The sequence below is a fragment of the Balaenoptera borealis genome (assembly GCF_965194805.1).
Source record: "Balaenoptera borealis genome assembly, chromosome: 4".
Lineage (NCBI taxonomy): Eukaryota > Metazoa > Chordata > Mammalia > Artiodactyla > Balaenopteridae > Balaenoptera > Balaenoptera borealis.
Window position 1 is genome coordinate 119,677,803 of NC_138861.1, and position 23,411 is coordinate 119,701,213.

The 23,411-nt window shown below is 39.8% G+C and overlaps 1 protein-coding gene across 3 annotated transcripts; it reads right to left on the reverse strand.

Moving 5' to 3' along the window:
• Positions 1 to 639: 639 nt before the first annotated feature.
• ETNPPL (ethanolamine-phosphate phospho-lyase) lies at positions 640 to 17,756 on the reverse strand. 3 transcript variants are annotated; one of them, XM_082389112.1, is made up of 13 exons: positions 17,507 to 17,756; positions 14,664 to 14,782; positions 14,238 to 14,397; positions 12,944 to 13,018; positions 9,263 to 9,353; positions 8,216 to 8,332; positions 6,594 to 6,676; positions 5,768 to 5,993; positions 4,713 to 4,867; positions 3,937 to 4,026; positions 3,596 to 3,726; positions 2,246 to 2,313; positions 640 to 889 (listed from the first exon to the last, which is right to left on the reverse strand). In XM_082389112.1, the coding sequence occupies exons 1-13, from the start codon at positions 17,560 to 17,562 to the stop codon at positions 761 to 763; spliced, it is 1,500 nt and encodes a 499-aa protein (XP_082245238.1). In that variant the 5' UTR covers positions 17,563 to 17,756; the 3' UTR covers positions 640 to 760. The 3 variants fall into 3 exon arrangements, with proteins under 3 accessions (XP_082245238.1, XP_082245240.1, XP_082245239.1); XM_082389114.1 differs by lacking the exon at positions 17,507 to 17,756 and adding an exon at positions 17,431 to 17,449; XM_082389113.1 differs by lacking the exon at positions 17,507 to 17,756 and adding an exon at positions 16,337 to 16,355.
• Positions 17,757 to 23,411: the final 5,655 nt, after the last annotated feature.

Here is a 23,411-nt window from a genome sequence, read left to right on the forward strand (position 1 = left end):
GAAAGTTAATTTCTCACATAACAGGTAAGTGACTTGCCAAGATGACAGTCTGAGTATCCAGAGCCGAGGTCTCCTGACTGTGTTCGCAGCACTTTGGCTACTGCTTCTCCTGCCAACAACACGTTTAGGAGTGTTTCTGGGTGTACTCCTTGTTTGGCCTCTTCACTTCCACCCTCATCCCCACAGGACCACGATTAACCTAGTTCCCCAACAGAAGTCCAAATTATTCATTCACTTCTTCACATTTGCCGTATGTGATTTATTCCCAAATGGCGTTGATTTTACTATCCCAATGTTCTCCGCAAAGGAACGGTAAACATTTTTCTGGTCAAATTTTTTTTGGTTTACATCATCTTTTATTTTATTATAGTCCATAAATATATATAAATTAAATCATTAAAGAATTCATAGTCTCCAAAGTTCAGGAACCTACTACTGTACTTTGCTCTGACATGTCAAATATTAAAACATGAGAAGTAAAACTGCCAACTTAATAAATATTCCATTTGAAGCTGAAATTGAGTAGAATAAATGAAGTACTTTCAGAAATCTCAAGTAAGGAATTAACAGGCTAGAGGCTAAATCTTGACAGGGTTTGATTATCACTTGGATTATCCTTATTACTCATTTCTTTATTTATATGTCTGAATGGAATGCAGATTCTTCCTTTGGTGGGTATAATAGAGCTTTTAACAGAAGGGACACTTCCATTCATTCTGTGTAACTCTGGACATTTATCTTGCTGTAAAATGCTCGTCTCTCATGTCTTGAGCCTCTTACTGAGCAGTGAATGTTTATCTGTGCACAATCCATTTCTTTTTCGGCTGGGATTTTCTTTGGGGTCCGGGCTGCCGTCACTGAGCAATTCCGAGTGGGCTTCCTCAGGCATCTGCAAGACAGACACAGAAACTCCAGCAGGCAGCCCGCCTCTAACCCGCCCAGCCTCCAGCCTCCGCAGGGCTGACTCCACAGGCCAACAGGCAACAGGGCACGCGGGAGAACACAACACAACACAACACAACACAACACAACACTGCAATGCCTGGTGCTCCTCCCTAACCCTGATTACTACTATTTTCCACAGACATATGAAATATGATGTCAACCTAAAATCTGGGACTGCAAGCCAAAATTTCAGAAACGCGTGCTAACTTCAAAGTGGGATTTCTGGTGGGGAACTCCTTTTTTTGTAAGCTCCTTTTCTTTCTTCTTCTTCTTCTTCTTTTTTTTTTTTTGTAATATTTACTTAGTTATTTATTTGGCTGCGCCGGCATGTGGGATCTTCGTTGCAGCATGCGAACTCTTAGCTGCGGCATGTGGGATCTAGTTCCCTGACCAAGTCCCTGTAAGCTCCTTTTCAATGCTTGCTTGGTCCTGACAGCTGTGATTCTGTCCCAGACTCAATAAGCCACTCTCAGACAGCAGAGAGGCACGGATTTCTAGCACTGGTTTGTGTTTGCGCCAAGAGACAGAAGCGTCCCGTTAGCAAATCACTTGCTCTCTCACTCAAAGGGCCTCATGTTTTTCACTCAGGAAAAGGACTTTGCTGACTACACTGGTTGTGCAGGCGGGCTTGAGTGATCCTTTATGCATCGAAGTCATAAACGAATAACTAATTATGCAACAAAGCCTCTCAAGTTTTTGCCTTTCTGTTTCCCAACCGAGGGAGCTCTTTCTCACACCCTGGGCAGCTCAGGGAGAGAATGGGGAAGCCCTCTGCTGGAAGCACATCAAATGCGGAAACTAGGCCACTCCACGCCAAGTGGTTCCCAGGCCCCGCCGCCAGTCGAAGTTTCTACTTTAGTTCACTTGAGGACCGAACGCTGACATTTGGAGCCACACTGCTGATGCTTTTGCTGATTAAAGAGTGGTGTGTGGGACTTTGAGTCAGTGTCAGGCATCCCTCAGACAAACAGGAAGGAGCTTAGGACATTTGTTATCTCTCTCTGTATTTTGAAGGCCCTCTTTGCAAGCCTGAGGGTTGTTTTTGACTTTTTCTGCGGGGGGGTGGGGGTGGGCGGAGTATAGGAGTGATCCTGTAAGAATGGTTCTTTGGCTTTATTCTTGTCAAGTGGTAAGGCACTTGCCTTAATTGTGCACTCAAAATTGCAACAGTAAGCCAACTCTAGCAAAGGTGGGTTTTATTCTAGAGGTCATTGTAAAATTTTTTAAAATTTGCACTCCTTTTTCTTAAATTCCCCCAATTTTAAACTTTTGCCCTAAATATTAAGTAACTGACTCTTACCTTGGTTCTGCATGGAGTATTCTCAGAGATCACACTCTCAGTTTTGGCTCCAAAGGCTTCTTCTAAACCTATGTCAAGGAAGTTACAATGGACAAGACAGAAGAACATCAAAGTCCTTAAAAAAAAAACACCCCATTTTGGTAACTATAGGGACACCCTTAAAGAAAACTAGAGAGGTACATGTTTTTAAAAAGTGTCACTGTTAAAATAGCTGCTTTTAAACTTTTATTGTAGCATTTCATCATTACAAGTGGCACTGAGCTTATGTTAGCTCTGCCTTGTTCACTTCGTTAGAAAAGAATTCTTTAGCCGCACCACTAAAAATGCTCAAGCTCTGAGCTGAATTTTAAGTAATAGTGACAGATTTGCCCCAACCTATAGTCTCTTCCACCTGTCCCTTCAAGGCACCAAAGGAATCAGGACTGTTGGCCAAGTTTGGGTGTCTTTTGGTCCAAAAACAGTGACCGTATTACAAATAACTTGGGGCTGACTCTCAACTTTCCAAATAGTAATGATCTATTTTGTATGCTGTACTGATTCCTGGCTTAGCCTTATCCCAACCCCAAGAGGCTGAGAGGGAGCAGAGAAGCAGAATCTTAAAAATATAACTAAAAGCTCTAACATTTGACAGTGCTTTATGTTTTTCAATATGGTTTTACATTGTTACCTTACTTGTTAATCTCAATTTATGCTCATAACAGAAAAATAAATTAACCTAATTATTTAATAGAGGTAAACAAAAGATGAATTCCTATGACAGGCTATAATTCTGAATGACAAACATAAGTCTTCAAAAATTAAATTGTAATAAGTGAAATACAAAGTCAAATGATAACTATATAACTATATTAACCTATCGCCTATATATATATATATATTTTTAAAGATTTTTTGATATGGACCATTTATTTTTATTTTTTGAGATTTTTTTGATGTGGACCATTTTTAAAGTCTTTATTGAATTTGTTACAATATTCCTTCTGTTTTATGTTTTGGTTTTTTGGCCCCGAGCCATGTGGGATCTTAGCTCTCTGACCAGGGATCGAACCTGTACCACCTGCATTGGAAGGCGAAGTCTTAACCACTAGATTGCCAGGGAAGTTCCTAGCTTATAATTTTTATTAACAGCATTTCCCAAATTTTCATGGTACAAAGCTCAAAGACTCTTACACTGCAGTATCTGTGGTGCATGGTACAATGAAGACATGCAATTATTTTTAAAAAGTGAAAATAAATGATAAGTGTATACAATCATTTCCACCCTCCTTCACTTCTGCCAATGCGAGGTGCACTGTCATGTCTGACCAGAATGTGGGTGAGGGCATCTTATTTAAAGATCTGTGGACAGACCTGTTAGAATCTCATCCAGCTGGTCCACCATAAACTTGGCATCTTCTTCAGTGAAGCACATAGGTGGTTTTATTTTAAGCACATTTCTATGAGGTCCGTCGGCACTGAGAAGCACTCGCTTTTCTTTCATCCTAATGAGTGCAGGAAACACATGTGAGTGCATACAAGTGATAACTAAGATTATTTCAGAATGATGTGAACAGAGAGCACTTTCATATTCACATGCAAGAAGCCCACATTTGTAATTGCACGAGTCTTAAACTTTTCTCATTTGGGGAGATGAGAGGAAGTAAAAAAAAGCATTCAAGCCAAGATACCAAACGAGTGAGGGGTGTGCTTACTTGTAGATGATGTGCTGAGCTTCGGCTGTGGCGGGGGTCCTTTCCTGATGGTCCTTCACTAAGTCAATTCCAATAAAAAGGCCAACACCCCTGAGCGGGGTAGAGAAAGGGAACTTGACACACTTTATTAAGCACTGCATTGTCACAAAAAATTAACGCTGTCCTCAAACTTCAGTTTGATTTGAAGCTGAATGTGATTTTCTTTAAAGGGTAGTTGTTATTAGTTCTAATTAATCCAAGATACCAATCTAGTGTCCACAGGACTTCCTAGTTTTTGAATCAAGTTAGTTTTTGTCATCCAGTTTTTCTTTCTTCTCTTAATTGTAAAAAAGAAAAAAAAAAAAGGCTTAAAAACAAACTTGTCATGCTATTTAGCTTCTCAGGACATCAACTATGACAAATCTTTAATCTTTACATATATATATGAAAATGTTTTCATATATATATGAAAAATAGTGAGTTTTCTTGGATGTCATTTTTAATATTTTTAATAGATCATTTAGAGTTACCTTAAGTTCCTTCTTTTCATCTTTTGCCTGCTGAAATTATGCTGGCTTAATTTTTTTCAAAAAAGTATAAAAATCAGGAAAGATATATACTCAAAAGTTAACAGTGATGATATCTGGGTTCTAGATGAAAAATGAGTTTTGTTTTTGTTTTTTCGGTGTTTCTAGATCTGGTTTTATGTTACCTTATTTTAAATTTATATGATAAAATATAACAAATTTTCATTTGGACAAATGAATAACTGCATGACAACTTTATGATAAATATACCTGATATCTCCTATCAAAGTATGTTTAGCCTTCTGCTTATTCAGTAACTTGGTGAGATAATTCCCTACTCTTGTGGCATTTCCTTGAAGGTCTTCATTTTCAATTACATCCAGGACGGCCAAACCAACAGCAGAAGATACTGGATTTCCTCCATACTGTGGAAAAAAGATAAATGAGAAAATAGAATAGTTGAATTTGTGGTATTGCTTCATCTATGAGAAATTTGGCTCATACATAAGCAAGTAAAGATATAATTTCAATAAAAATTTCCCTTGTGATATTAGTTTCTTAGATTTAGAATATAACATGATTCTATTCATTTAAGATTGAGAATAAAATTCTAAATTATATATAACTGCAAAACTGGTATGAAGGATTATTGGGAAATTTATAAGTTCATCCAAACCAAAACAGACATTGTGTTGGGAATTAAGGATTTCAGAGTGTGGTTTAGTTAGGGGGATGTGGGTTTCAGTGCTTGAATATCTGTGTGAAAAAAGCTAAGCAATGATATTTTCTCCAAATAATTTATGTTCTTAGATTTGACTCTAACTTTTAGCTGTAACAAGTCCTATTATACATATTGCACAAACTATAATAATCTTTCCAAACTTAAAGCTTATAAGTCTTAGGGGTAAAATCAAGGAAATAAAATTTCCCAAAGATAGAAATTTAGTTAGTATCTTCTATGACAGCCCTGTAACATTTATAGTAGTGAATCATCTAAGTGAAGTGTTTTGGGAATTTAAATGTGATGCAAAACAAAAAATATCATATTATCTGTTAATGAAATATCATAACCTCTAGAGTTTAGCAGGGCAGCCATCTGTCATTGGAACAATTAATAGAAACATTTTAGGAAGGGGAAAGATACACAAGAAAAAAATACAAGGAGGATTGTGTCAGAATGAAATATGGTTAGATCAAAGTTTGGCTAGGGTCCTGGCGTGGTTAGCTGGCAACAGTGAGATTTATTCTTTATTACATTGGAAAGAAACATAAGAACATGCATTATTTTTCCCTCTTAGCATTAAAGTGGGGAGGTCTAAATTTACCGTATTGAAATATTCCATCCCAGAGCTGCTGAAGGCTTCTGCAATTTCTTTGGTTGTTACCACGCATGCCACTGGGTGGCCATTGCCCATTGGTTTTCCCATTGTGACGATGTCTGGAACGAAATCTTCACCAAACATTTGGAAACTCCAGAAATGTGTCCCAACTCGGCCAAAGCCTACTTGAACTTCATCAGCTATAAACACACCTCCTGCTCTGTGTACATATCTGAAAAGCAAAAGGGCAGCCTGATGCCTTCAGGTCACCGAGAGTCCCCAAACCCTCCCATAAGATACAGATTATTGAAAACTTAAAAAATGTTGTTAACCTGAAGTCTATAATCTTTGTTAAAAACATTTCAGTGTTCAAATCCCCAATGACATCTATTTGATGTCATTGACTTTGAAACATAGTCACATAATTTCCAGATTAGATATATTCTATATTGTTTGGGTTTGTGCTGCTTACAGTGAGCTCTACTGCAGTATTTTAATAGGGAAGAAAAAGAAGTGAACAAGAAGTAGTGTTCAGCAGGTTTAATCTTCAAATTTTTACTAATTAGTAAAGCTTGGACACCAACTAATCAGAGAAGATGCCAGGTGGGTAGTGCGAGCACAGCTCTGGAGGCCGCCCTGCTGGACCATGTGTAAATCCTTTATTTGCTGGATCTTGGGAAGGTGGAGGAGTTCCAGGAGTCCTGGGTGGCAGGCACTCCCAGGTGGCTATTTACCAGCTAGTCTGGAAGTATTTCAATATCTTAACAACCAGGATGGCCCTACAGAATTGTCACAGTGCCTTCAGTTTGACCAAGGATGCCCAAGTACATACTCTGCCACTTTCTGGAAGTAGCCTGCTGGAGGAATTATTTGTCCGCCACAACTCTGCATGGATTCAGCAATAAAGGCAGCAATCTATACAAGAGAAGATGGGGTCAAAGTCCATTAGGTCCTCCTCCCGTTACCCCCTAAAAAAAGAGGACTTCTTACAGAGCAGGTGACTTAAAAAATGGTTGGGAATGGACCCATGGCAAGAGACAAATTGGCCATTTGATTAAAAAGATGTCCACGCTGGAAATGCAAGAGTTCTGAAGCATTAGTTTCTGAAATTTTAGGGTACCAATGAAACCACCACGAGAAAATGGTGGAGAGGGTGCCTTCCATTTCTCCATTATTAATTTAAATGCAGTGTTTTCATTAGGAACAACTGAATAAGACTGATGTTTTGATCAGTCTTTAATATGAACCTCTAAAAATTTACCCAGGTTCCAAATGCATCGCTGGGGTGCCTGTTTGCTCAGCTTGGTAAATTAGGACTGCCCGAGCCTGGAATTTGCACTAAAGAGATGAGAGGTGGTCACGAACCTTAGTTATTGTGCTATATTTCTGGTTCTTGCCCTGAACCAGGCTTACAACTTAACAAAATTAGGCAGCTCACGAAGGAACTAAAGAGGACGTGTTCTAGAGGCTAAGAAAGGAGAAGTAAAAATAGGTAACACTAAATTAAGAGAAAGCATAGAAATAGCATGAGATAAGAAGTCAAGCAATCAACTATACTTCAATTAAGAAAAAAAAGGGGAGAACTAAGGATCTAGTCCAGACTACCTCTTTTAAGATATGAAAAATGAATGGGAAGAAAAAGAAGAAATAGTTAAGAAAGGCAAATGACTTTCCAGTCATTAAGATAAAAATACTTGAACTGGAAAACACACAGGCTTCATTTTTATCTCAATTAAAAAGATTTTTTTATTGCCATGTTGATGCCATAAGCCAATTGAAAGGCAAAGCATGTGTCAAATCACATTAAAACTCCATGTAAGTAACCCCTGAAGGGGCTGAGAATTACTGTTAAGCTGAAGACAGTAGGGTGAAGACTGAGAAAATGGAAACTCTTTTTTTCCTACTTGGGAGGATTCTGGTTTGTTTTAGAAGTGCAGACCCAAAAGGGAAGAACAGTTTCCTGCCTTGTCTTACGCAGGCTCTTTGGCTTCAGGAAAGTTGAACCAGTTGTAGGGAAGAGCCAAGACTCCCCGGGTCCAGGAGTCTGCAGTGGCCTCAAGGCCCCAGGGCCACCCTGCCTCTTCCTTCCCTTCACCTTATATTAGCCCCTCGTGCTACTCTCAGTTGGAATGTTCTGTCCGTGGGCTATCACCTTTCTTAATTTTCTCCTCCTATCACTTTGGACCAGAGTCTGCATCCCAGTGGGAAGGTCAGAATTAGACCACCAGTTCTGAAACAGGTATAGTAATTACATTTCCAGGATAAATAAAAATAGTCTTAGAGGCATGACTATAATAATGTACTTTTTGAAATATGAACTAAGTAAAAATGTAACCAGAGAAGAACAGAAAGGGATTTGAGATCTAATCCTTTCCCACCTCTCCAATGTATCACAATGATTTCAATCTATTTTATAAAAGATATTAAAGTGTTTCCAAAGCTATAAATACAAACCTTCCTTCCACTGTTATGAGCTTCGTCAATAATTTTCTTCACTTCATCGGCATAAGCACTGGCCAGGTCTGTATGGTCTTCTCTGTATTTTCCTCTGTAAGTATCTGGAGCTGGTGCCTGAAAACATCAAAAGATAACAGTTTCTCATGATTTGTCTCCTGGACAAATGAGCTTTTAAGAAAGGGCCTTTCCCTCCAGGAGTATAATATCGTAGAAAGGTGACTCGTGGATTTAAGTGACTCTAGGTTCTTTTGCTCTTTTTCCTTAACATTTCTGAATTCTGTGAGACTTGAAATCTTTGCATTCTGAACAGGAGCTTGGATTTGCTCCTAGGCGCTTAGAAGTCAAGATTGCATCCCTAGTCACATAAGGGGCAAATTCAAACAACAAGTGTGATTATGTTATTTGAAAATTTCAATGAATGGAAACTGTATTAACAATTCTATATTGAAAATAAACCAACACTTACCAACTATATAGCAAACTGTAATCATTCAGAAAACTAGAGTGCCTTAGCGTTAATTTCAGATCTTAAAATTTTGAAAGAATGTATTAATGATTCTCTTAAAAACGTCTACTGATCCTTAATTAAGCCAAATGAGTTTTACTGTTTCAACAGCTTGGTTTCTTTATTTTCTTTACTAAATGATATTTATTTTACTTAATAAATTTACATAATAATTTAGCATAGAGTAATTTTAAGACAGTCATACACACTTGATGCAACTCCGAGTTTCAAATAGGCCTCAGCGATAGAAAAAGTAATTTAAACATCAAGGGGCAAGAAAAATAAAATGAGAGCTGTGAATAAGAGCTATCACTACCACTATACTAACTTGTATGGTACTCATCAATGGATTTTAAACCACATCTTGTCATTAACTAGCTCTCTGTCTTTAGCAAACAGATCTTTGCTAAAGATCTGTAACTGCTCTAGATCTTAGTTTCCTTTTTCATGGTTTCATTTCAATGCAAGGATTGGACTGGGTTATCACTGGGCACTCTTCCAGTAGAAACATTCTGATTCTTGGATTCCAAGATACTTACCACATGCACAAATTCTTTCTTGACATCTTTGCCCTTTTGAAATTTATATGGACTGATCTCAATTAAAGATGATAGGTGACCGTGGTAAGCACTGAAAAGAAAAAGGCCGGTAACCAAAATCACTCAAAGAAGGACGCTTTTCTAGTATGTGAAAAATAGTACGGCACATCATCCAGGGAGAATCTCAACATTGGTGCCAGATTTAACTATATGGAATCTAATTTTTCTTGGTAGGACTGGCCATTAATTTGTCCCACTCTCCTGATTCAGGTAATAAAACACATAGAAAGCCAAGTACGTATCCTCACAGACAGTTACTTTTTAGCAGGAAAAAACTTAATTTCTTTGGATTGTATTAGCTCTGCTAAATTAGATTATCTAAATGTAAAACATTAATTTCTATAGCTTCATGAGAAATTTCAGATGTATGTATTCTTTAAATGTGTTTGATAGTTACATTCTAGTAAATTTTAAAAACAACTTTATATCACAGAATGGGCTGCGTTTCTGTCTGGGATGGTTTCAAAGGGATATCCAATTGCTCAAATGAAAGTTGGTAAGGAACAGGAGGTCTTTTCAAAAAGAACTAAGATTAAGAGGTAATCAAGTGGCTACGAAATTCCTTTCTTTCACTTAAAATACAGATGGCTATGATATTCCCTTTTATGTTTCTTGCCCAGAGATATATAATTGGGAGGCCTGGAAAAGAAATTATAAAAGGCCCATGAATAGATAAAGCAAAGAGGGAGGATGTCCCCTACCGTAGATTAAGACATGCTACAAAGCCATAGTAATGAAATTAGTATGGTATTGGCATAAGAACAAAGTCACGACTGGGACAGAAGTGAGCTCAGAGACACAGCCATACATAAATGGTAACACAGCGGCCTCTTGGTGGAGTCAATACGAGGGGTAGTTATAGAGGTAGTAGAAGAAAATAAAGAAGAGCATCTTTGTGATCTGAGGGGTGGGGATGGGTGTGTGTGGGGGGAGAGATATTAACAAAATTTAGGAAACCAAACCATAGGATGAAAATGTCAACTATTTGATTTAATCAAATTTTTGGATGTTGGACGATACCATGGACAAAGTTAAAAGACAGATGATAGATTGGGAAAAAACATTTGAAATGTCTCAAACTAAAAGAGATTAATGTGCAAAATGGTGGTTCTTAAGTCTATCTGCATATTAGCATCACTTGGGAAACTTTAAAATCTATACCATTTCCTGGAATCCACCTCTAGAGATTCTCTCTCTCTCTCTCTTTTTTTAATTTTTTAATTTTTTTGGCTGAGCCGTGCTGCATGCAGGATCTTAGTTCCCTGACCAGGAATCAAACCAGCAACCCCTGTGTTGAGAACTCAGAGTCTTAACCACTGGACTGCCAGAGAAGTCCCTAGAGATTCACTTTAACTGGTCTGGAGTGGGACCTGGGCACTGGCATTAAAAAAAGAAAATTTCCCCAGGTAATTCTAAAACACAGTCAAGGCTGAGATCCTCTCATCTAAACTATGCATGCAACCACAAAAGCAAGGATGGGAATCCCAACAGAAAAATGGGCAAAGAATATAAACAGGTAATTCTCAGAAAGGAAGTCACAAATGCATAGTAAGCATATGAAGAGATACTCAAACTCATAATTAGAAATTGCAAATAAAAACAACATTGATAGGGACTTCCCTGGTGGCACAGTGGTTGAGAGTCTGCCTGCCGGTGTGGGGAACACGGGTTCAATCCCTGGTCTGGGAGGATCCCACATGCCGCAGAGCAACTAGGCCCGTGCACCACAACTACTGAGCCTGTGCTCCAGAGCCCAAGCCACAACTACTGAAGCCCACGTGCCTAGAGCCCGTGCTCCGCAACAAAGAGAAGCCACCGCAATGAGAAGCCCTCGCACTGCAGTGGGAAGTGGTCCCCGCTTGCTGCAACTGGAGAGGGCCTGGGCGCAGCCAAGAATAAATAAATAAATAAATAAATAAATAAGTAAGTAAGTAAATTTATGAAAAGGGAAAAAAAAATCCTGAAAATTAAAAAAAAAAACCAACAACCTTGATATCATTTTATACCTATTAGACGGCAAATATTAAGAAGCAAAAATGAAGGTAGGATATTCTTAGTTTTTGGTGAGGATACGTGAAAATGGGACATTTCATGCACTGGGTAGAGTGTGCAACCACTTTGGGGACTGATCTGGCAGGATTTGGTCAAATCAACAATGTTTACCGTACCCTGTACCCCTATGGCCTAGCAATCTTGTTTCTGGGTGCTTTATCCCCAAGAAATTCTCAGAAAGGTCCATAAAGGCACATGTATAAGGGCACTCATTGCAGTGTTGCTTGTGGTAGCTGGGAGTAAAGGGCAGTCAGTATCTATTCTGTGGTAGGCAGGCAGAATCATGCCTTCCCTCCCTAAAGATGCCCATGTCCTAATCCTCAGAACCTAAGAATGTTACATGGTAAAGGGGACCTTGCAGACATGATTAAATTAAGGATCATGAAATGGAGCAATAATCCTGGAGGGTCAAATGTTATCACAAGAACCTTTATAAGTGAAAGAAGGCAGCAGGAGGATGGTGGTCAGAAACAGATGAGGTGATGTGAGGATGGAAGCAGAGGCTGGAGTGATGTAACGTCTGGCTCTGAAGATGAAGGAGGGGACCACAAGCCAAGGAATGCAGGCAGCCTCTAGAAGGTGGAGGCAAGGAAACAGATTCTTCCCTAGTGTCTTCAGAAGGAGTGCAGCCCTGTTGAACCTTGATTTTAGCCCAGTGAGACCCGTTTTGGACATCTGACCTCTAGAACTATAAGAGAATAAATTTATATTGCTTAAGCCACTATGTTTATGATAATGTGCTATAGCAACAATAGAAAATGAATACACCAACCAACACATAAAACAAGAGAAGCCTACAGAAGGGTAAGAAATGAGGTGCATGTTTAATTCAACCCTTTGTGTCTGAGATTAGTGGGGTGGAGAGGTAGAAAAAAATTTTAAATCTCACTGAAGATGGCAGTTATCAAATTTCTTGTTTAAAATATAATGAATTCATTTTTGAGACGTAAAACTAAATAGCGACTATTAAAAATCACAAATTAATGAGAAAGAACTATTTTTACTTGGCTATTTGTTGTCTTTAAAATTTGCTCTAGGGAATTCCCTGGCGGGCCAGTGGTTAGGACTCCACACTCTCACTGCCAAGGGCCCGGGTTCAATCCCTGGTCGAGGAACTAAGATCCCACGAGCCGCATGGTGTGGCCAAAAAAAGAAAAAAATATATGCTCTAAATTGTTATCTTTTAAATTAATTACGTGAATAATCACAATCGTGACATGAATGCTTGGATTTTTAAGAAATTATATTTTTATTCTGAAAAAGATGGAGTTACACACACATTGCAGTGGCTCAATTAACAGTTAAATGTGTGAAAAGCAAACCCTGATTCATGCAAAGCCCATGAGACCATGACCACAGCACCCAAAAGAGCCTCCAAGTACTTGGAAGGAATTAAGTGTCCTTCAGGCCTGAGCTGGCCTTGAAACCTATACATAATAAAAAAAAAAAATCCTTGTGCCATACATCCAGCCTCCCCCATACATGCTTATGGTATTAGTATGGAGAGGATCAATATAATTTTGTCTCTGAAGGCGTTTCCTGCTTAGAATTCTTGTGTTCAAGACTTACTGGTCAAGAGTGATCACGTCTTGGTGGCCTCTGAACTGCCGAGCCAGGCGTAAGGCTAAGTCATTGGCTTCAGATCTATTAAGAGAGCAGAGAGAGAAGGGACAATGTGACATAAGCCCTTTTAAAATTCTTTCAAACCATTATTTACAAAGTTGAGGATTCCAAAGCCTGTTTAACTTTGAGATTATTCTTTGTACTACTCCAGGTTCTGTCACCTCCAGTCTTTGGTGATACTGCTCTCTCTCTAAGGCTAATCACTCTTTGACAGTATAGGATTCTTCAGAAGTGAAAGTCAAATATTATATTTAATTTATTGAAGGCAAGAATGCCTTAGAACAACAAATTAGATCCTAAAATGTCCTAATTCTTTACAATGAAAAAAGAAAAATCTTCTGGTTATAAACCAATCTTCTGGTTATTTGATTTTAAGGTATCTCATTGAAAAGAGAAAAGTGAATCACAGAATCATAATGGAACATTCACAGGATTTCTAATAGTTTTAATTCATATGTACATATATATCATTTTAAATTTATCCTGCATAGACAGATTTCCTCCCAATATAACATTGTACAGGTGAGCTTTTCTCCTGTCATTAAACATGTATTTTCAAAAACATACTTTTTAATGTCTGCATAATATTCCATAGAATGGACATATCTATTCACTTGAATTGACTCATTCCTCCTTTGTGTTTGTGTTGGGGAAATGCTTATTACCTAAGGAAACAAATCAAACAAAAATCTTGTAAAACTTATATAACTTGTTTAGTAGAGTTCTTTCTTTGCCAAAATTCCTCATTCATGCTTTGAAAGAAGTATCTAGGTTCATCTAGATTCTTTAGCTACTTACTCTATTGCCCAGAGAAGTGGGTGCCATTTGACTAGTTAGGTTTTCTCACATGAACACCAGACTTGAATATTTTTGCCAATATTTTGTTACAACCCAAGTATCTATCCTTTAGGGATACTTAAGGGTATGCTTTCCCCATCTTTCACCAAGGAAGCTGTGGTAATAAAAAGCTGAGTGGCATGCACTTGTTAATCATGGGACTGTTGTTATAGGCTGTGTCAGGAGTCCTGGAACATGCTGTCAGGTATCTTATCTACCAAGGGCTGGTGGGCTAAAGCAAAAGAACCAGAATGGTCAGGTCCCCCGTGTGGGGTCATTAGTAAACGGCAAGAATCTCAGGAAACCTTTTTAGATATTTGTACTCCACCAGCAATCAAACAGAAAAGAGAGGAAACAAAGAGATTGGTGGGAATGGGGATGGGTGGAAAACCTCAGAACATACCCTGAATTTGTAAAATAGCAAACAGAGAGTTTGTCCGGCAGGGTTGCTGACAGGCGCTTGGCATACTCAACAATGTTGTCGTGGAGGAATCGAGAATTTGTATTTAGTAGTCCCATCTGTTTCTGGGCAGCTTTGACCACTTCTGGGTGGCAGTGTCCCACTAAAATTTAGAAGACAAAAGCCCCCAAAATGAGTTACAAATCTAAATGCCTGGGAAGTGAGGGGCATTCTGAAGCAAGCAAAAAAAAAAGGTTGATCCTGTTCCTCTCCCACATTTTGTTCTAGCTTTTCCCCGCCTAGGACTACTGGCCCTGTTCAGAGGAGGAACTGCAGACACTGCCAATTCCTGGGACAAATATCAACGGTGCCAAGTCTGCTTTACTCCAGAAACATATCCCTCAAGGCACGACAAAGACAGCACATTACCATGGGCAACGTTGTTGATGCAATCCAAGTACTGTTCACCTTTCTCGTCAAACATGTACTGCCCCTGGGCTCGCACTATTTTGATGGGATCCGCAGCAAAGAAAACTTTGCAGGAGGGCCTAGAAATAATGAAAGGAAACACATTGGTCTGGTAGGACTGCTCAGTGTTTTTCCTTCTCAATGAAGGTCACGATCAGTGGAAAATTACAATTACGTAAAAGAAAGGGAAAACACAACCTGGGTGACATACTTTTTTTTCATTTCATTTTAGCCTGGAACCTTTTACCTTAATCCCCCATCCGTGACACTGCTCACATTTCTTATGCTTATTATATTAAATTTGCCATGATCTGACAACTCTATTTAGAGGCACATGGATCAACTCTGACAGCTCTAATTACACAAACCAATAACTAATTTTCCTTTGAGAAATTTTGTTCAACCAGGAAAAAAAACAAACTTTTTTTTTTTTTTTTGAGCCTTCCTATGTGTCAGGAACTGACAGCTATTACAAATATTATCTCATTTAATCCTCCCAACAATGAGTTATTATCATTCTCATTTTTATAGTTGAGGAAACAGACACCGAAAAATTAAGAAGCTTGCTTCAAGGTTACACAGCCAGTGAGAAAACCAGAATTTGAAAGTAGACTGTCTTGATCGTAACTAGATTTATCATAGTGAACATTTTGAAATGTACAGAAATATTGAATCACTATGTTGTGTAATAGTTACTAACATAGTGTTGTAGGTCAATTATACTTCAAAAATAAACTCAGAAAAACTCATACTAGGGATATAATTTATATGTACAACATGATAAAGATAATTAACACTGCTGTATGTTATACACGAAAGTTAAGAAAGCAAATCCTAAGAGTTCTCATCACAAGGTAAAAAATTTTTTTTCTATTTCTTTAATTTTGTATCAATATGAGATGGATATTCACTAAACTTATTGGGATAATAATTTCATGATGTAAGTCAAATCATTATGCTGTGTAACTCAAACTTATACAGTGCTATATGTCAATTATATATCAATAAAATTGGAAGAAAAAAAAAAAAGGTAGACTGTCTTATGCCATAGCCCAAAACAGGGCTTGCTCGCTAATCTAATCTCTCCCTCTAATCTAATTTGTAGAGAAATGAATAGCACTAAAAGCTAAATACAAATACTATGCAGGAGATTTTACAGATCATTTTCATGTCTTTTGATTGTTATTTGTCCTGCATCAAATGGATTTCCCTTTCTTAAATAATAAAATCCAATTATTATTCTAACCCTTTAACCCACTCTTTTCAGCATAATAAAAAGTCATCCATATTTTTGGTTATTTGGATGGCTGTCTGGAGTACAGATTTTAGCCACATAGAAACATCACAAAGATTTCTGAACTTGGTTCTATGGACATTTAGAAACTAAAACAAAATATTATTTTTATTTTGGTGATTTTGCATGCACAAAAAATACCACATGCATTGGAGGTAGTTTAGAGGGTAATTAGATACATATTAAATGGATATGCAACTGTTTAGAAAGTATTGTGATTATTGTGAATAGGTAATTAAATTTTAAAATTGCCTAAGATTAAGCACCACCAGCTAAAATGAAACTAATATTAAACGAGAATTTCTTCTTGGTTCAAATTCAGCTGTTAGTTTATACCTACAAGTTAAAATCCAGAAAAACCCTTCGTTATGAATGCGGGCTGAAAACTTCGGACTTCACCTTGCCTCCTTGTTAATGTACTTCCCACCTTCTCACTCAGACTTCAGGTAAAATTCTTTCTCAGTCATTCCATGGCTACCATTCCTCCTTTCACAGCATTTGTTCTGCTCACGTCAGAAATCATTAGGTTTTCATTGGAATCTAACTATATAGGATTGAAAACTAACAGAAAGGAGTGCTGATTAGAAAAAGGGAAGGAGGTGATCCGGTAATGAGGTATCTGACCATTTTGACCCTATTGCGGGGGTTGAGAGAGATTTAACTAGTCTCCTAAACCACCTAGAAACCTCCTGGGTTCAGATCAGATCAAATCTCAAATCAGATCACAAGGTAACTTGACACTACTAGGACCAGAGCCCAGGTCTGACTTAAGGTTCGGTCCTGTACGCTCACCAAGTCGTCTACAACACGAGTAAAACAAAAGTAGACCGGAGAAAACACTGCATCTTTAAATTGTAATGAGGGCACAGCTGGGGAGACCAAGGTGAGTAAGTGGCATCTTACTCATAAGAAAGTGGTTTCAAAGTTTTTTTACTGGCTGGATTAACCTTTTACTTCTTAACCAAGCGTGCAAGAAGAAAAAGTGCACTTTAAACAAAAGTTGTCATAATGAGTTTTCATAGCCATCGTCAAAAATATTTCGGAGTTCAGTGTTCTAAAGCTTTCGAGGTGGTGGGAGCGGCGGAGGGCTGCCCGTCTCCCTCCCAGAGCCCATCCCTGGAATGGTGTTCTACTTCAGTGGCTCTCAACCTTCACGGTCACTTCCCCCAGCCGGCCGGCCGGCAGCCCTCACCCCCTCGGCGGGCTGCAGAGCGCGGGGACCGCTCTGGAGCCGGCCGGTCGGGAGCCCTCACCCCCTCGGCGGGCTGCAGAGCGCGGGGACCGCTCTGGAGCCGGCCGGTCGGGAGCCCCCGTGGGCGGAGGCGAGGCGGGGCGCTCCGGCGGGCGGCGGCGCGCGTGCGCAGGTGCGGCGGGCGGGTGGCGGTCCCGCACGGCCCCGGCAGCCGCCCGCTCGCCCGCTCGCCCGCTGCCTGCCCCGCTGCGGCTCTCCGCCCCCCGCGCCGGTGATTCCCCCTCTCTGCGCCTCTCCTCGGGGCTGGGGAGGGCTCACGCGATGTGCTTCCTCCTCAGCGCCAGGGTGTCTTGCTTGCTGTATAGCTCGCACATGGTGGCGGGGTGCCGGGCGCTCCCAGGGGTCTCCCCTCTCCGGTCCGTTCGCCTCCCTCGCGAGCCCGCGGGACTGTCTCAGCGGTGGCCCTTTTCTCCCGTTCTCCCCCGTTGGGTCCCCTTGCCCCGGGCGTCGGAGGTCAAAGGCGGCACCAACTAGCCAGGGTCATCTCCCTTTTAAGTCTTGCCCAGCCTTTGCCCTTCGCCAAGCCCCACCCTCACCCTCACCCTCCTCCCCCGCCGGGTGCCTGCCTGGCAAGTCGCTGGACTAGCCACTCAGTCGCCACCCACCCCAGCCCCCCGCCCCGAGTCTAACTGGCTCCTGGTCCTGCCCTGCTGCACACTTCGCCTCCCCACCGCTGTTACTTCTACAAACTCCCCTTTTATTTCCTTAAATTTGCCTTGCCATGGCCTTTCTTCCTCCTCTGCCTGTGAATTCCCTCCTTCCCACTTTTTCTCTCTCCCTTTTCTTTCTCTCTCTCTCTCTTTCTTTCTTTTTCTTTCTTTCTTTCTTTCTTTCTTCCCTCCTTTCTTCCTTCCTTCCTTTCCTTTCTTTCTCTCTCTCTTTCTTCCTTCGTTCCGTCCTTCCTCTCTCTCTCTTTCTTTCTTTCTTCCCTCCTTTCTTCCTTCCTTCCTTTCCTTTCTTTCTCTCTCTTTCTTCCTTCCTTCCTTTCTCTCTCTCTTTCTTTCTTTCTTTTTTCTTTCTTTCTTCTTTCCTTCCTCCCTCCCTCCCTCCCTCCCTTCCTTCCTTCCCTCTTTCTTTCTCCCATTATTTTCTTGTAAACATTCAAAGAGAGGCTCTCTCTGGAGACATCAGGAGGTTCATCTCCATTCTCATTTTGAGCATATTCCGATACCATAATCTACTCAACAAAAGTAACAAGTCTTATGCCCTAAGGATAAATAACAGGGCCTCAGCCTGTTATTTGTTGGGTGGGATAATATATACCGTGTTTCAGACATCTGCTTTAACAATAATAGCACTTTTAATTTCTCTGAAACTATACAGATTACAAAACATTCACTTGACTTATCTGGTTCAGTCGTCAAAACAACCCTGTGGGAGATGAGCCTGAGTTACCATCCCCTTTAACATATGGGAACAGTGATTACAGATCTACCTGATGGTGAACTTGGAATTCATTCCTAGGTTTCTTGACTTCTTTAAGATGATCTTCTCACACTGATCAAATTTGAAGTTAAATATGTGGACAGAAGGAAACCTAATTAACTATAACGTTAAATCATAAATTATTTGACGAAGTAGAGATCATCTGATTTAACCCCTCTGTTTTGTAGATAAGAACAGCTAGGTACAGGAAAGGTAAAGTCTCGCTCAGGGTCACGCAACTACTTAGCCATAGAGTTTAGATGAGATCATTTCATTCCTTGTGTTTTGAAAAACAGCAGAGAAAGCCTGATTTACCCATAAGAACACACTTGGTAAATGTTTGTAACTGACCTTTCTCTTGAATAAAGTTGTTTTTGATAATATTAATGCCCTGCAGGAGTAGTAGAATAACATTGCCTAAGACAGGTTGAGAAATGGAGTTCTATGACGAACAGTGTGTTAAGAATTCTAACTGTTATCAGTGAAGGGCAGAAGGCACTTAGGAAACTTGCAACAAATCCCAATCATGTAACCTTGGTCTAGTTCCATACTTGAAAGAAGTGTACACCTACTCTCAAACCACCTAGACCTGGTGAAGTCATATATACTCATGCTCCCTCCGTAAACCTCCATGGTCCCTTGTTATTTCCAGTGCTTTAAAGTATGTTCTTTAAATAATGCTGGACTAAGGGTCTTGGGTTCTTGAGGTGGTTCTTCCATAAACTAGCTGGGTTTCTTGATCTTTTGGAGGCCAAACTTCTTTAAAATGTTCAAATTTTGTGTTAAAAAGAAACCCCAATCATTCTCTGACTAAAAGCATTATAAGGAGGGCTAAAAAGAGATCATGACAGTGGAATGAGTGTCAGGATTATTAAGATCTCATTGCTCTTGTCTTCTTTGTTCTTTTATTATTTTTTAACCAGACCTTTCAGTAGGGTTGACTACTCCTTTCTCCTTGAAACGCTTCCCCTTTTGATTTCTTGACATGACCACACTTTCTTGATTTTCTTCTTTCTTCTTCACTCAACATTCTCAACATTTAACTTGGTATCTCTGAGAGTAGGATCCTAGGCTTTTCCTTTTCTCTTGCACTCTTTCCCAAGGCAACCCAGAAATAATTCCCTTGGATTCAGAACCCATCAAGATGCCAAAATTACACCTCCACCGAGATTTCTCTTCTCAGTCCCAGATTCTCATCTCCACTTCCTTTCTTGACATCTCCACTGTGAGGTTTTGTAGACACCTCATACCTAACGAGTCCAAAATGGAAGCTTTGAACCCACTCCCAAAACTACGGCCTCCAATAAACCCTCCATCGCCAGGCATTTATTCATTCATTCAAAACATATCAAATTCTCAGTGTGCCACTGAACGTCTCAGTTGCTGGAGAGAAACAGTGAACTAGACTGAATGTGCCTGCCTTCAGTGGCTCCTGCTCCAGATCTGCACTGTCCAGTACATAGCCACTAGCCACAGGCGATTATTAAGGACTTGAAATGTGGCTAGTCGGAACTGAGGTGCGCTGTCAGTGTAAAATACACACTGTATTTTGAAGACTCAGTACAAAAAAACAGTAAGATCTCTCATTATTTTTTTTTAGAAATTTATTTTACTTATTTATTTTTGGCTGCGCTGGGTCTTCGTTGCTGCGCTGGGGCTTTCTCTAGTTGCGGCGAGCAGGGGCTACTCTTCGTTGCAGTGCGTGGGCTTCTCATTGCAATGGCTTCTCTTGTTACGGAGCATGGGCTGTAGGCGCATGGGCTTCAGTAGTTGTGGCTCGCGGGCTCTAGAGCACGGGCTCTAAAGCGCAGGCTCAGTAGTTGTGGCACACGGACTTAGTTTGCTCAGCAGCATGTGGGATCTTCCCGGACCAGGACTCGAACCCATGTCCCCTGCATTGGCAGGTAGATTCTTAACCAGTGTGCCACCAGGGAAGCCCCCCCCCCTCATTATTTCTTATTTTGTTTGCTAATTGAAATAATATTATGGATATATCGGTTTAAGTAAAATATATCATGAAAACTAATTTCACATCTTTTTTAATGTGACTACTAGCAAATTTAAAATTACCTATGTGTTTTGCATTACTTTTTAAAAAAATTTTAAGTTGAAGTAGAGTTGATTTACAATGCTGTGTAAATTTCAGTTGTACAGCAAAGTGATTCAGTTATACATATATATATTCTTTATATATATACCTATATATTCTTTTTCAGATCCTTTTCCATTATAAGTTATTATAAAATATTGAGTATAGTTCTCTGTGCTGTACAGTTGGTCCTTGTTGGTTATCTCTTTTATATGTAGTAGTGTGTATATGTTAATCCCAAACTCCTAATTTATACCTCCTCTCCCTTTCCCCTTTGGTAACCATAAGTTTGTTTTCTATGTCTGAGGGTCTATTTATTTCTGTTTTGTGTATAAGTTCATTTGCATCTTTTTTTTTTTTTTAACATATAAGCGATATCATATGATATTTGTCTTTTTCTTTCTGGTTTATTTCATTTAATATGATGATCTCTATGTCCATCCCTGTTGCTGCAAATGGCATTATTTCATTTTTTTTTAAGGCTGAGTTATATTCCATCATATATATGTACCACATCTTCTTTATCCTTTCATCTGTCAGTGGACATTTAGGTTGCTTCCATGTCTTGGCTATTGTAAATAGTGTTTCTGTAAACACTGGGGTGCATGTATCTTTTTGAATTATGGTTTTCTTTGAATGTATGCCCAGGAGTGGGATTAGTGGATCATGCATTACTTTTCAATTGGACAGCATTATTCTTGATGGACAGAGTAAACAACTAAACAAATAAAATAAGAAGATAATGGCTTAAGTTGCTTTAATTGTGGTAAGTGACTTGAAGGAAATAAACTGAGGGAAATGATCCTCAGCCAGAAGCCTGGGGGTCCTGGATAATCTTTTTCTCAACTTCATCCCCATGTCAAATTATTTTTAAGTCCTGTTGCCTCCACTTCAAAACACATCATAAATCTATGTGCTATCACCCTATCAACTATCACCCTGTGTAAGCCTTCTGCATCTTGCAAGACTATGAAAATATGCTCTGTTAACTCATTTCCTTGCTTCCCCTTCCCGCCCTATGCAGCAAGATCATGTTCCTTCCCTCCTTAAAACCCATCAGTGACTTCCAGCTTTCTTCTCCAGGCTCATTTTGGACACCCTCCACCACGGAACACACACACCACACCCGTCTCCCTTGTCCTTAATCACTTCAAAGACTGCATTTGCTTCAGTTTCAGTTTAAACATCACAGTCAGCCTCAGAGAGGTCATTCTTGACTATTCTGTCTCAAATAGTTCTTAATGAATTTAACAAACTAATCTCTCCCCTGTTCCTCTGTCTTAATCCCCTCTTTGTTTGGTCTTTATCTATCTTGTTCATCATTGTACCCCAGCACTAGCACAGCCCTTGGCATATGGTAGACCGATAAATATTTGTTGATGGACTGACTGAAAGGGAAAATCCATTTAAAGACTTAGTACCTTGTTTTGAAGATGAAAGTTCTTACAGCCATTTAGCCCTTGTGTGTTGGCTGCCAACTTACATTTTTAACTATTTCTTTAGGTGAGAGATATTTAGACTCATTATCTTTTATGGGAAAGCAAGTTAACTGTTACATAAAAGATCATTTCCCCATTGTTTAACTTATTTCACAATGTGGAATATATAATATTAACTAAGTACCACGAATGGTCTTTAAATAAAAGACAGACACATAATAGCACCAAAATAAAGATGGATAAAGTCAACAGATCACCCTAGGCAATACTTTGTCAAAAAACAAAGGTATTCTTGATATATTTTCTCATGTGCTTCTCCATCCTACGACTATTGGTAGGAGTGGGTGCTGGAGTGCCTTTCCTCCCCAGAAGTTGATGTTTCCTCAGTTTGGGTCCTGACCCTATTGATTGGCTCACCCTGTTGAGTGGGTTCTGACCTGAACGTCACAGATTTCTCAACCATCTAGGCTTGGTCAAACAAACCATACTGGTGCATGACTGAAATGAGAAAGCACAGCTCACATGAGTTTGGGACTTAAAGAATTCCACTCAATAGATTGATGTGAGAAGAGTCTGAATGGCAGGTTTTAGTTTTTAAGTCAGTGAGAAACATGCAAAGGCGAATGCAGCATATGTCCCCAGCAACAGAGGTTTTCCAGCTGTTGCCAAACACAAGTTCATGTGCTCAACACACAGTGAGGCGAAAAAAATTGAAATGTCAGAGTTTGGAGCAGGGAAAGGTTTATTGCAGGGCCAAGCAAGGAGAACGGGTGGTTGGTGCTCTAAAAACCCTAAATCCCCGACGGTTTTCAGGGAAAAGTTTTTATAGGCAAAATTTGGGGTGAGGGCTGCAGTGTATGTGACTTTCTAATGATCAGTTGGTGGTGAGGTAACAGGGGGGTGGTCCAAGAATCTTAGGCTCAGCCTGAAGTTACCATCTTCCACCTGGGTGGGGGGGGCCTTAGTTCCTGAGGAAGAACTCAAAGATACATTGTTATGGATATTCCCTGGGGAGGAAGCAGGACCCTGCCCCACCTGGTTTCTTGACTGCTCCTCCCCTATTTCTGCATTCCCTCTCTTCCCTAATTAACAACTGTTTGAATCTGCCCTTTGGAATTCAGGAAAAGTTAAGGAGGCTGAATGAACGCTGTTTCTTACAAACAAGAAATTGGGGGAGGAGGGAGCAATGCAGAGAAAGGATTTGTACCTG

What these genes read in the sequence shown, in the direction of transcription:
- ETNPPL (XM_082389112.1), bottom strand. Translation starts at nt 17,562, where the DNA reads ATGTGCGAGCTATACAGCAAGCAAGACACCCTGGCGCTGAGGAGGAAG. An exon ending in CATCAACAACGTTGCCCATG is followed by an intron (nt 14,398 to 14,663) that starts GTAATGTGCTGT and finishes TCTAAATTTTAG; the next exon opens with TGGGACACTGCCACCCAGAA. An exon ending in TACTTCCAGAAAGTGGCAGA is followed by an intron (nt 5,994 to 6,593) that starts GTATGTACTTGG and finishes TTTGCTTTTCAG; the next exon opens with ATATGTACACAGAGCAGGAG.